This window comes from Oncorhynchus nerka, linkage group LG19 (assembly GCF_034236695.1).
Source record: "Oncorhynchus nerka isolate Pitt River linkage group LG19, Oner_Uvic_2.0, whole genome shotgun sequence".
Classification (NCBI taxonomy): domain Eukaryota; kingdom Metazoa; phylum Chordata; class Actinopteri; order Salmoniformes; family Salmonidae; genus Oncorhynchus; species Oncorhynchus nerka.
Genome location: NC_088414.1, coordinates 41,315,358 through 41,330,357, shown reverse-complemented (window position 1 = coordinate 41,330,357; position 15,000 = coordinate 41,315,358). Strand labels below are relative to the sequence as shown.

Genomic DNA, 15,000 nt, shown 5'->3' with positions numbered 1-15,000 from the left:
GGGGATATCAGAAGAGAGAGAGAGCGAGAGGGAGAGGGGATATCAGAAGAGGGGAGAGAGAGCGAGAGAGAGAGAGAGAGGGGATATCAGAAGAGAGAGAGAGAGAGCAGGGGGAGAGGGGAATATCAGAAGAGAGAGAGAGAGGGGGAGAGAGAGAGATCAAGATATATAAATCAGAAGAGAGAGAGAGAGAGAGAGAGAGAGAGAGAGAGAGAGAGAGAAAGAGCAAGATATATATATATATATCAGAAGAGAACGAGAGCGAGAGCGAGAGAGCGAGAGAGAGAGAGAGAGAGAGAGAGAGAGCAAGATATATATATATATATCAGAAGAGAGAGAGAGGGGGGTTTCATTGAGCCTCTTTCTAAACGGTTAGCCCTGAGCAGATGATTCCTGATGGTGATAACAGATTAAGCAGTCCGATAGAAAGATAGATCAATGTGATAGGTGATTGATTACCTTCCCTCATTGATGAGCTCTATGAAGGCCAGCCCAGCATTCTTCTGGATAGAGTTCTGCCACTCCTGGAAACACAAAGGGTCATATTACAAAACAGACACAAAGCCACACACTGACCACTACTGACTACTACTGACTACCACAGACTACTACGGACCACTACTGACTACTACTGACTACTACTGACTACTACTGACTACCACGGACCACTACTGACTACTACTGACCACTATGGACCACTACTGACTACTACTGACCACTATGGACTACTACTGACTACTACTGACTACTACTGACAACTACTGACTACTACTGACCACTACTGACTACTACTGACTACTACTGACCACTACTGACCACTACTGACTACTACTGACCACTACTGACTACTACTGACCACTACTTACTACTACTGCCCATTACCGACCACTACGGACCACTACTGACTACTACTGACCACTATGGACCACTACTGACTACTACTGACCACTATGGACCACTACTGACTACTACTGACTACTACCGACCACTACGGACCACTACTGACTACTACTGACCACTATGGACCACTACTGACTACTACTGACTACCAGGGACCACTACTGACTACCACGGACCACTACTGACCACTATGGACCACTACTGACTACTACTGACTACTACTGACTACTACGGACCACTACTGACTACTACTGACCACTACTGACAACTACTGACCACTACTTACTACTACTGCCCATTACCGACCACTACGGACCACTACTGACTACTACTGACCACTACTGACCACTACTGACTACTACTGACTACTACTGACTACTACTGACCACTACTGACCACTACTGACTACTACTGACTACTACTGACCACTACTGACCACTACTGACTACTACTGACTACTACTGACAACTACAGACTACTACTGACCACTACTGACTACTACTGACTACTATGGACCACTACTGACTACTACTGACCACTATGGACTACTACTGACCACTACTGACTACTACTGACTACTACTGACAACTACTGACCACTACTGACCACTACTGACTACTACTGACCACTACTGACAACTACTGACTACTACGGACCACTACTGACTACTACTGACTACTACTGACTACTACTGACCACTACTGACCACTACTGACTACTACTGACTACTACTGACTACTACTGACTACCACGGACTACTACTGACCACTACTGACCACTACGGACTACTACTGACTACTACTGACCACTACTGACCACTACTGACGACTACTGACTACTACCGACCACTACGGACCACTACTGACTACTACTGACCACTACTGACTACTACTGACCACTACTGACCACTACTGACTACTACTGCCCATTACCGACCACTACGGACCACTACTGACTACTACTGACCACTACTGACTACTACTGACCACTACTGACTACTACTGACCACTACTGACTACTACTGACTACTACGGACCACTACTGACCACTACTGACTACTACTGACTACTACTGACTACTACTGACTACCATGGACTACTACTGACCACTACTGACTACTACTGACCACTACTGACCACACACGGACCACTACTGACTACTACTGACTACTACGGACCACTACTGACTACTACTGACTACTACGGACCACTTCTGACTACTACTGACCACTACGGACCACTACTGACCACTACTGACCCCTACTGACTACTACTGACTACTACTGACCACTATGGACCAGTACTGACTACTACTGACTACTACTGACAACTACAGACCACTACTGACCACTACTGACGACTACTGACTACTACCGACCACTACGGACCACTACTGACTACTACTGACCACTACTGACTACTACTGACCACTACTGACCACTACTGACCACTACTGACTACTACTGCCCATTACCGACCACTACGGACCACTACTGACTACTACTGACCACTACTGACTACTACTGACCACTACTGACTACTACTGACCACTACTGACTACTACTGACTACTACGGACCACTACTGACCACTACTGACTACTACTGACTACTACTGACTACTACTGACTACCATGGACTACTACTGACCACTACTGACTACTACTGACCACTACTGACCACACACGGACAACTACTGACTACTACTGACCACTACTGACTACTACTGACTACTACGGACCACTACTGACTACTACTGACCACTACGGACCACTACTGACCACTACTGACCCCTACTGACTACTACTGACTACTACTGACCACTATGGACCAGTACTGACTACTACTGACTACTACTGACTACTACTGACTACCACTGACTACTACGGACCACTACTGACTACTACTGACTACTACGGACCACGGACTACTACTACTGACTACTACTGACTACTACTGACTACTACTGACTACCACGGACCACTACTGACTACTACTGACTACTACTGACCACTATGGACTACTACTGACTACTACTGACTACTACTGACTACTACTGACAACTACTGACTACTACTGACCACTACTGACTACTACTGACTACTACTGACCACTACTGACCACTACTGACTACTACTGACTACTACTGACAACTACTGACCACTACTGACCACTACTGACTACTACTGACCACTACTGACTACTACTGACCACTACTTACTACTACTGCCCATTACCGACCACTACTGACTACTACTGACCACTATGGACCACTACTGACTACTACTGACCACTATGGACCACTACTGACTACTACTGACTACTACTGACCACTATGGACCACTACTGACCACTACTGACTACCAGGGACCACTACTGACTACCACGGACCACTACTGACCACTATGGACCACTACTGACTACTACTGACTACTACTGACTACTGACCACTACTGACTACTACGGACCACTACTGACTACTACTGACCACTACTGACCACTACTGACTACTACAACTACTGACCACGGACCACTACTACTACTGCCCACTTGACCACTACGACTACTACTGACTACGGACCACTACTGACTACTACTGACCACTACTGACCACTACTGACTACTACTGACTACTACTGACCACTACTGACCACTACTGACTACTACTGACTACTACTGACCACTACTGACTACTATGGACCACTACTGACTACTACTGACCACTATGGACTACTACTGACCACTACTGACTACTACTGACTACTACTGACAACTACTGACCACTACTGACCACTACTGACTACTACTGACCACTACTGACAACTACTGACTACTACGGACCACTACTGACCACTACTGACTACTACTGACTACTACTGACTACTACTGACTACTACTGACCACTACTGACCACTACTGACTACTACTGACTACTACTGACTACCACGGACTACTACTGACCACTACTGACCACTACGGACCACTACTGACTACTACTGACCACTACTGACCACTACTGACGACTACTGACTACTACCGACCACTACGGACCACTACTGACTACTACTGACCACTACTGACTACTACTGACCACTACTGACCACTACTGACCACTACTGACTACTACTGCCCATTACCGACCACTACGGACCACTACTGACTACTACTGACCACTACTGACTACTACTGACCACTACTGACTACTAATGACCACTACTGACTACTACTGACTACCATGGACTACTACTGACCACTACTGACTACTACTGACCACTACTGACCACACACGGACCACTACTGACTACTACTGACTACTACTGACCACTACTGACCACTACTGACTACTACTGACTACTACTGACTACCACGGACTACTACTGACCACTACTGACCACTACTGACTACTACTGACCACTACTGACCACTACTGACCAAGAAGAAGAACAAACACCATTGTAAATAGAACTAATATTTATGTTTATTTATTTTCTCTTTTGTACTTTAACTATTTGCGCATCGTTACAACACTGTATATAGACATAATATGACATTTGAAATGTCTTTATTATTTTGGAACTTTTTAAAATTATTTATTTATTTAAACTTGAATTAACTTTAGACCGCTGTGCCACTCAAGGAACCCACACATCTAACTTGTCTGAGTGTAATATTTACTGTTCACTTTTTATTGTTAATTTCACCTTTGTTGCTTTGGCAACGTAAACATGTGTTTCCCAATAAAGCCCCTTGAATTGAAATGAGAGATAGAGAGAGAGATAGAGAGAGAGAGAGATAGAGAGAGAGACAGAGAGAGAGACAGAGACAGAGACAGAGAGAGTGAGAGGAAAAATAGAGAGCAAGAGAGAAGGGGAGAGATGAGAGACACAGACAGCCAGCCAGCCAGCCAGACAGACATACATATACAGACAGACAGACAGACATACATATACAGAGAGACAGAGAGACAGAGAGACAGAGAGAGACAGAGAGAGAGAGAGAGAGAGACAGAGACAGAGAGAGAGAGACAGAGAGAGAGAGAGAGAGAGAGAGAGAGAGAGAGAGAGACAGAGAGAGAGAGAGACAGACAGAGAGAGACAGAGAGCGAGAGAGAACTACCAGGTGTGAAACAGGGAAGGGACTCAGGGGGTATGCTAATTTGGTATAGAGCAGACCTAACTCACTCCATTAAATTAATCAAAACAGGAACATTCTACATTTGGCTAGAAATTCAAAAGGAAATTATCCTAACAGAGAAAAATGTCCTCCTGTGTGCTACCTATATCCCCCCACTAGAATTCCCATATTTTAATGAAGACAGCTTCTCCACCCTGGAGGGGGAAATCAATCATTTCCAGGCCCAGGGACATGTACTAGTCTGTGGCGACCTAAATGCCAGAACTGGACAAGAACCTGACACCCTCAGCACACAGGGGGACAAACACCTGCCTGGAGGTGACAGCATTCCCTCCCACATATGCCCCCTTAGACACAACTATGACAACATAACCAACAAAAACAGGTCACAACTCCTGCAGCTCTGTCGCACGCTGGGTATGTACATAGTCAATGGTAGGCTTAGAAGGGACTCCTATGGTAGGTACACCTATAGCTCATCTCTTAGCAGTAGTACTGTAGACTACTTTATCACTGACCTCAACCCAGAATCTCTCAGAGCGTTCACAGTCAGCCCACTGACACCCCTATCAGACCACAGCAAAATCACAGTCTACTTAAACAGAGCAATACTCAATCATGAGGCATCAAAGCCAAAGGAACTGAGTAACATTAAGAAATGCTATAGATGGAAGGAATGCAGTTTGGAAACCTACCAAAAAACAATTAGGCAACAACAAATTCAATCCCCTTTAGACAATTTCCTGGGTAAAACGTTCCACTGTAATAGTGAAGGTGTAAACTTAGCAGTAGAAAATCTTAACAGTATATTTGACCTCTCAGCTTCCCTATCAAATCTAAAAATCTCAAATAGAAAACCGAAGAAAATTAACAACAATGACAAATGGTTTGATGAAGAATGCAAAAATCTAAGAAAGAAATTGAGAAACCTGTCCAACCAAAAACATAGAGACCCGGAAAACCTGAGTCTACGCCTTCACTATGGTGAATCACTAAAACAATACAGAAATACACTACGGAAAAAGAAGGAACAGCATGTCAGAAATCAGCTCAATGTAATTGAAGAATCCATAGACTCTAACCACTTCTGGGAAAATTGGAAAACACTAAACAAACAACAACACAAAGAATTATCTATCCAAAATGGAGATGTATGTGTAAACCACTTCTCCAATCTTTTTGGTTCTATAACAAAGAATATAGAGCAAAAACATATACATGATCAAATACAGATCTTAGAATCAACTATTAAAGACTACCAGAACCCACTGGATTCTCCAATTACATTGAATGAGTTACAGGACAAAATAAAAACCCTCCAACCCTGTGGTGTTGATGGTATCCTCAATGAAATGATCAAATATACAGACAACAAATTCCAATTGGCTATACTAAAACTCTTTAACATCATCCTTAGCTCTGGCATCTTCCCCAATATTTGGAACCAAGGACTGATCACCCCAATCCACAAAAATGGAGACAAATTTGACCCCAATAACTACCGTGGAATATGCGTCAACAGTAACCTTGGGAAAATCTTGGGAAAGTCTTCTCATGCTTTGTTGATTTCAAAAAAGCCTTCGACTCAATTTGGCATGAGGGTCTGCTATACAAACTGATGGAAAGTGGTGTTGGGGGTAAAACATACGACATCATAAAATCCATGTACACAAACAACAAGTGTGCGGTTAAAATTGGCAAAAAACACACACATTTCTTCACACAGGGTCGTGGGGTTAGACAGGGATGCAGCTTAAGCCCCACCCTCTTCAACATATATATCAACGAACTGGTGCGGGCACTAGAAAAGTCTGCAGCACCCGGCCTCACCCTACTAGAATCCGAAGTCAAATGTCTGCTGTTTGCTGATGATCTGGTACTTCTGTCACCAACCAAGGAGGGCCTACAGCAGCACCTAGATCTTATGCACAGATTCTGTCAGACCTGGGCCCTGACAGTAAATCTCAGTAAGACCAAAATAATGGTGTTCCAAAAAAGGTCCAGTCACCAGGACCACAAATACAAATTCCATCTAGACACTGTTGCCCTAGAGCACACAAAAAACTATACATACCTTGGCCTAAACATCAGCGCCACAGGTAACTTCCACAAAGCTGTGAACGATCTGAGAGACAAGGCAAGAAGGGCATTCTATGCCATCAAAAGGAACATAAATTTCAACATACCAATTAGGATCTGGCTAAAAAATACTTGAATCAGTCATAGAGCCCATTGCCCTTTATGGTTGTGAGGCTTAGGTTCCGCTCACCAACCAAGACTTCACAAAATGGGACAACCACCAAATTGAGACTCTGCACGCAGAATTCTGCAAAAATATCCTCCGTGTACAACGTAGAACACCAAATAATGCATGCAGAGCAGAATTAGGCCGATACCCACTAATTATCAAAATCCAGAAAAGAGCTGTTAAATTCTATAACCACCTAAAAGGAAGCGATTCCCAAACCTTCCACAACAGAGCCATCACCTACAGAGAGATGAACCTGGAGAGGAGTCCCCTAAGCAAGCTGGTCCTGGGGCTCTGTTCACAAACACACCCTACAGAGTCCCAGGACAGCAGCACAATTAGACCCAACCAAATCATGAGAAAACAAAAAGATAATTACTTGACACATTGGAAATAATTAACAAAAAAACAGAGCAAACTAGAATGCTATTTGGACCTACACAGAGAGTACACAGCGGCAGAATACCTGACCACTGTGACTGACCCAAAATTAAGGAAAGCTTTGACTATGTACAGACTCAGCGAGCATAGCCTTGCTATTGAGAAAGGCCGCCGTAGGCAGACATGGCTCTCAAGAGAAGACAGGCTATGTGCTCACTGCCCACAAAATGAGGTGGAAACTGAGCTGCACTTCCTAACCTCCTGCCCAATGTATGACCATATTAGAGAGACATATTTCCCTCAGATTACACAGATCCACAAAGAATTCGAAAAAAAAATCAAATTTTGAAAAACTCCCATATCTACTGGGTGAAATTCCACAGTGTGCCATCAAAGCAGCAAGATTTGTGACCTGTTGCCACGAGAAAAGGGCAACCAGCGAAGAACACACACCATTGTAAATACAACCCATATTTATGCTTATTTATTTTATCTTGTGTCCTTTACCATTTGTACATTGTTAAAACACTGTATATATATATATATAATATGACATTTGTAATGTCTTTATTGTTTTGAAACTTCTGTATGTGTGATGTCTACTGTTAATTTTTATTGTTTATTTCACTTTATATATTATCTACCTCACTTGCTTTGGCAATGTTAACATGTTTCCCATGCCAATAAAGCCCTTGAATTGAATTGAATTGAATTGAGAGAGAGAGAGAGACAGAGAGAGAGAGAGAGAGAGAGAGACAGAGACAGAGAGAGAGATACAGAGAGAGAGAGAGACAGAGAGAGAGAGAGAGAGAGACAGAGACAGAGAGAGAGGGGAGAAAGGAGAGGTAAATGGACCTCCTAGGGTTTAAATACCCCCGGTGTAGTGGAAGGGGTGAGACATGTTACCTCCTAGGGTTTAAATACCCCCGGTGTAGTGGAAGGGGTGAGACATGTTACCTCCTAGGGTTTAAATACCCCCGGTGTAGTGGAAGGGGTGAGACATGTTACCTCCTAGGGGTTAAATACCCCCGGTGTAGTGGAAGGGGTGAAACATGTTACCTCCTAGGGTTTAAATACCCCCGGTGTAGTAGAAGGGGTGAGACATGTTACCTCCTAGGGTTTAAATACCCCCGGTGTAGTGGAAGGGGTGAGACATGTTACCTCCTAGGGGTTAAATACCCCCGGTGTAGTGGAAGGGGTGAAACATGTTACCTCCTAGGGTTTAAATACCCCCGGTGTAGTAGAAGGGGTGAAACATGTTACCTCCTAGGGTAAGATTGAAAGGGAGGATATGAAAAATAATGAAACTCATGCACTAACTGTAAGTCGCTCTGGAAAAGAGCATCTGCTATATGAAAAGTGAAAAGAGCGTATTTTATATTCTTTCTTATGTAAAAAAACAACAACAGAGAGATCGATAGCTCCATTATCTCCATGGATGGATCTGAAGGACACAGGGGAGCGTCTCAGGTTCCCTTCCTCATCCCAGGGATCAATATCTGGGCTGGGGTTCTGTCCCCTGGGCCCCTAATGGAAGACAAGGCTGGAGCCCTGTGTAATACTAGACACACTGACAGGAAGAGGAGGGAAAGAGAGGAGAGGGGAGGGGAATGACAGAGAGAGAGGACGGTGAGGAGTAGAGACAGAAGGTGGAGAAGAGGATGAACGAGGAGGGAAAGTGGTAGAAGAGATGAGAGGAGAGAAGAGGGAGAGGAAGAGGAGAGGAGGAGGAGGAAGAGAGGAGGAGGAGGAGGAGGAAGAGAGGAGGAGGAGAGGAGAGCAGGAGAGGAGAACAGGGCTGGACGAGGAGAACAAAATATGGAGAAGAGGATGAGAGGAAGGGGACAGAAGTTAAATGGAGCGAATGGATAAAAAGAAGACAGGAGACGTATGAAGAAGATGAGAAAGGAGAGAAGAGGAGGATGAGAGAGGAGAGAAGAGGAGGATGAGAGAGGAGAGAAGAGGAGAGAGAAGAGGAGGATGAGAGAGGAGAGAAGAGGAGGATGAGAAAGGAGAGAGGAGGAGGATGAGAAAGGAGAGAAGAGGAGGATGGGAGAGGGCAATAGGTGGGACAAAGAACATGGAAGTTGAGTTGAGATAAGTGGAGAGCAATGGCACACTCAAAGGACAAGAACATCTCAACTGACCAGGAACACACACACACCCTGGAACGGAGAGGAGAGAAGAGGAGGAACACACACATACCCCTAGAACGGAGAGGAGAGAAGAGAAGGAACACACACATACCCCTAGAACGGAGAGGAGAGAAGAGAAGGAACACACACATACCCCTAGAACGGAGAGGAGAGAAGAGAAGGAACACACACATACCCCTAGAACGGAGAGGAGAGAAGAGAAGGAACACACACATACCCCTAGAATGGAGAGGAGAGAAGAGAAGGAACACACACATACCCCTAGAATGGAGAGGAGAGAAAAGAAGGAACACACACATACCCCTAGAACGGAGAAGAGAGAAGAGAAGGATGAGAGAGGAGAGAAGAGGAGGAACGGAGAGGAGAGAAGAGAAGGAACACACACATACCCCTAGAACGGAGAGGAGAGAAGAGGAGGATGAGAGAGGAGAGAAGAGGAGGAACACACACATACCCCTGGAACGGAGAGGAGAGAAGAGGAGGAACGGAGAGGAGAGAAGAGGAGGAACGGAGAGGAGAGAATAGAAGGAACACACACATACCCCTAGAACGGAGAGGATGAACAGAGAGAGATAAAAGGAGGAATGAAGCTGAGAGGTGAGTATCTGTTTCTCCTTCTGCCTGCTGAGTCTAGCTACCCAAGCCACACCTTGTCAGTTATATCAAAATGTGCTTTGTTCTCAGAGATAAAGACAGCGGAGACGGATGATTGTAATAAAGTCAAAACATGTCTATGAATATTCCCTCTTGTTTTCGGGAAGAGATAGAAGTTGAGGAAACTGATGAGAATCAAATGTGGAATTTCATCCACATTGAGACTGCAGCAGACGCAACCGTTAATGCTGTCATAAAGGGCGGGTCTGTAACCAGACACCTGTCTGATAGCACTTTAGACATGTCAATCAAACCACAGCGCTCATCATTGGCTGCTTAGTGCTGCATCGATGGGGCTGGCAGATACTGAAGGTAAACTTGAAGGGCTTAGAAACCCCTAGATAAATCCAAAGCAGGCTAGTTGGTTTCATAACACTAAGTATAGTGAGACAATCTAGTGCATATACTGGGAACTATACAGAAAACATATATACAGAGAGAGAGAGACACAGAGCAAGAGAGAGAGAGAAGGAGAGAAATAAATAGAGAGAGAGAGAGGGAGGGGGAGGCAGAGAGAAAGAGAGAGAGAGAGAGGAGAGGGAACGAAAGAAAGAGAAGAGAGAGAGAGAGAGAGAGAGAGAGAGAGAGAGAGAAAGAGAGTGAGAGAGAGAGAGAGGAGAGGGAACGAAAGAAAGAGAGAGAGAGAGAGAGAGAGAGAGAGAGAGAGGAGAGAGAGAAAGGGGTACGTACCTGAGAACAGAGCAGCATGACCAGCTCCACTACTGAAGTACTGGACTTCATACAGACCAGACCTGCAGAGAGAGAGACAGGACCGTCACGCCCCAGAACACACACACACACGCTCGCACGGTACACACACACACACACACACACACACACACACACACACACACACACACACACACACACACACACACACACACACACACACACACACAGTTCTCTTAACAGGTTACCCACCCAGCTAACAGCATTAGATCTGACAGTATAACACAGAAAGGACAAGTGGAAAAGGGGAACGGACAGAACGGCAGGGAAACAGACCTACTACTTCCTACTGAAAGTCCTGTCTGTTCAGCACTATCCTCAAACCTCCTCATACCTCCTCAAACCCCCTCAAACCTCCTCATACCTCCTCAAACCTCCTCAAACCTCCTCATACCTCCTCAAACCTCCTCAAACCTCCTCATACCTACTCAAACCTCCTCATACCTCCTCAAACCTCCTCAAACCTCCTCATACCTCCTCAAACCTCCTCATACCTCCTCAAACCTCCTCATACCTCCTCAAACCTCCTCATACCTCCTCATACCTCCTCAAACCTCCTCATATCTCCTCATACCTCCTCATACCTCCTCAAACCAACTCAAACCTCCTCAAACCTCCTCATACCTCCTCAAATCTCCCAATACCTCCTCATACCTCCTCGCACCACCTCATACCTCCTCAAACCTCCTCAAACCTGCTCATACCTCCTAAAACCTCCTCATACCTCCTCAAACCTCCTCATATCTCCTAAAACCTCCTAAAACCTCATACCTCCTCATACCTCCTCATACCTCCTAAAACCTCATACCTCCTAAAACCTCCTAAAACCTCCTAAAACCTCCTCATACCTCCTCAAACCTCCTCATACCTCCTCATACCTCCTAAAACCTCCTCATACCTCCTAAAACCTCCTCAAACCTCCTCATACCTCCTCATACCTCCTCAAACCTCCTCATACCTCCTAAAACCTCCTCATACCTCCTCATACCTCCTAAAACCTCCTAAAACCTCCTCATACCTCCTCAAACCTCCTCAAACCTCCTAATACCTCATCAAAACTCCTCATACCTCCTCAAACCTCCTCAAACCTCCTCATACCTCCTCAAACCTCCTAATACCTCATCAAAACTCCTCATACCTCCTCAAACCTCCTCATACCTCCTCAACCCTCCTCATACCTCCTAAAACCTCCTAAAACCTCCTCATACCTCCTCAAACCTCCTCAAACCTCCTACAACCTCCTAAAACCTCCTCATACCTCCTCAAACCTCCTCATACCTCCTCAAACCTCCTCATACCTGATCCATGGATGGGTGAGGTAGCCAGTCGACAGATACAGACACACACGCGACCGTGCACACACACACACACACACACACACATTTGCACACACACACACACACACACACACACACACACACACACACACACACACACACACACACACAGCCATCCAGTGTGAGCGGTGACAGCAGCACGGTGAGGACTGGACAGTGGATGGGGGGACTCACTCCACACAGAGACGCCAGATAGAAGTTAAAGGCGTGTACAGCACCTGTACCTTCAATGAGCAGCTCCTGGCCATGGCTACCCAACAGGGTCCTAGAGAGGAACGGAGCAAAGTCCACAAAGATCTCCCTCAGGAGGGGGGCCACCTTCTCCAGGGCGCGCTCCAACTTAGTGGTGATACTGTAGAGGGGGAGAGAGAGGGGGGAGCAGGGGATGGGGAGGGAGGAAGAGAGAGGAAGGGGGTTGGAGGGGGTTGGAGGAGGGACAGAGGGGAGCGAGAGAAAGGGTCAGAGAAGGGGACAGAGAGAGATGGAGGGAGGGGGAGAGGGAGGGAGGGGTGGGGAGAGGAGGAAGATGAGAGACAGAGAGGGGTTGAGGGAGGGGATGAGAGTGAGAGGAGAAGGATAGAAGAAGAAGAAGAAGAAGAAGAAGGATAGAAGAAGAAGAATAGAAGAAGAAGAAGAAGAATAGAAGAAGAAGAAGAATAGAAGAAGAAGAAGAAGAAGAATAGAAGAAGAAGAAGGATAGAAGAAGAAGAAGAAGAAGGATAGAAGAAGAAGAATAGAAGAAGAAGAAGGATAGAAGAAGAACAGAAGAAGAAGAAGAAAACAAAGGATAGAATTAGAAGAAGAAGAAGAAGGATAGAAGAAGAATAGAACAAGAAGAAGGATAGAAGAAGAATAGAAGAGGAAGAAGGATAGAAGAAGAGATACACAGTCAGTTGAGCAGATACAAGAGACAGCTTCCAACATACCCACTGACAACATGGACGTTATGACAGTACTATGAAGGCGTTATAGTGGCATTATGACAGTACTATGAAGGCGTTATAGTGGCATTATGACAGTATTATGAAGGCATTATAGTGGCATTGACAGTATTATGAAGGCGTTATAGTGGCGTTATGACAGTACTATGAAGGCATTATAGTGGCATTATGACAGTACTATGAAGGCATTATGACAGTACTATGAAGGCATTATAGTGGCGTTATGACAGTACTATGAAGGCGTTATAGTGGCATTATGACAGTATTATGAAGGCATTATAGTGGCATTATGACAGTACTATGAAGGTGTTATAGTGGCATTATGACAGTATTATGAAGGCATTATAGTGGCATTGACAGTACTATGAAGGCATTATAGTGGCATTATGACAGTACTATGAAGGCGTTATAGTGGCATTATGACAGTATTATGAAGGCATTATAGTGGCATTGACAGTACTATGAAGGCATTATAGTGGCGTTATGACAGTACTATGAAGGCGTTATAGTGGCATTGACAGTATTATGAAGGCGTTATAGTGGCGTTATGACAGTACTATGAAGGCATTATAGTGGCATTATGACAGTACTATGAAGGTGTTATAGTGGCATTATGACAGTATTATGAAGGCATTATAGTGGCATTATGACAGTACTATGAAGGCGTTATAGTGGCATTATGACAGTACTATGAAGGTGTTATAGTGGCATTATGACAGTACTATGAAGGCGTTATAGTGGCATTATGACAGTACTATGAAGGCGTTATAGTGGCATTATGACAGTACTATGAAGGTGTTATAGTGGCATTATGACAGTACTATGAAGGCGTTATAGTGGCATTATGACAGTACTATGAAGGCGTTATAGTGGCATTATGACAGTACTATGAAGGTGTTATAGTGGCATTATGACAGTACTATGAAGGCGTTATAGTGGCATTATGACAGTACTATGAAGGTGTTATAGTGGCGTTATGACAGTACTATGAAGGAGTTATAGTGGCATTATGACAGTACTATGAAGGTGTTATAGTGGCGTTATGACAGTACTATGAAGGCATTATAGTGGCATTGACAGTATTATGAAGGCGTTATAGTGGCATTGACAGTACTATGAAGGCATTATAGTGGCATTGACAGTACTATGAAGGCGTTATAGTGGCATTGACAGTATTATGAAGGCGTTATAGTGGCGTTATGACAGTACTATGAAGGCATTATAGTGGCATTATGACAGTACTATGAAGGCATTATAGTGGCATTATGACAGTACTATGGAGGCATTATAGTGGCATTATGACAGTACTATGAAGGTGTTATAGTGGCATTATGACAGTACTATGGAGGCGTTATAGTGGCATTATGACAGTACTATGAAGGCGTTATAGTGGCATTATGACAGTACTATGAAGGCGTTATAGTGGCATTATGACAGTACTATGAAGGCGTTATAGTGGCATTATGACAGTACTATGAAGGCGTTATAGTGGCATTATGACAGTACTATGAAGGCGTTATAGT

At 44.6% G+C, this 15,000-nt stretch overlaps 1 protein-coding gene across 2 annotated transcripts in view; it reads right to left on the bottom strand.

The window, feature by feature from the left end:
- LOC115126904 (neurobeachin-like) overlaps positions 1–15,000 on the bottom strand; it is a 56,449-nt gene that overhangs the window by 31,394 nt on the left and 10,055 nt on the right. Inside the window, exons 1-3 of one of the 2 annotated variants that reach the window (XR_010460032.1) lie at positions 12,761–12,841; positions 11,161–11,222; positions 460–524 (exon numbers count right to left, since the gene is read on the bottom strand). Coding sequence is in view for 1 of the 2 variants with exons in the window: in XM_065004943.1 (XP_064861015.1) it covers positions 460–524; positions 11,161–11,222; positions 12,761–12,888 (255 nt within the window). In the remaining variant the exon portion in view is untranslated. Of the gene's footprint in view, positions 1–459; positions 525–11,160; positions 11,223–12,760; positions 12,889–15,000 lie in introns of those variants that run through there. The other variant, XM_065004943.1, reaches the window with a different exon arrangement.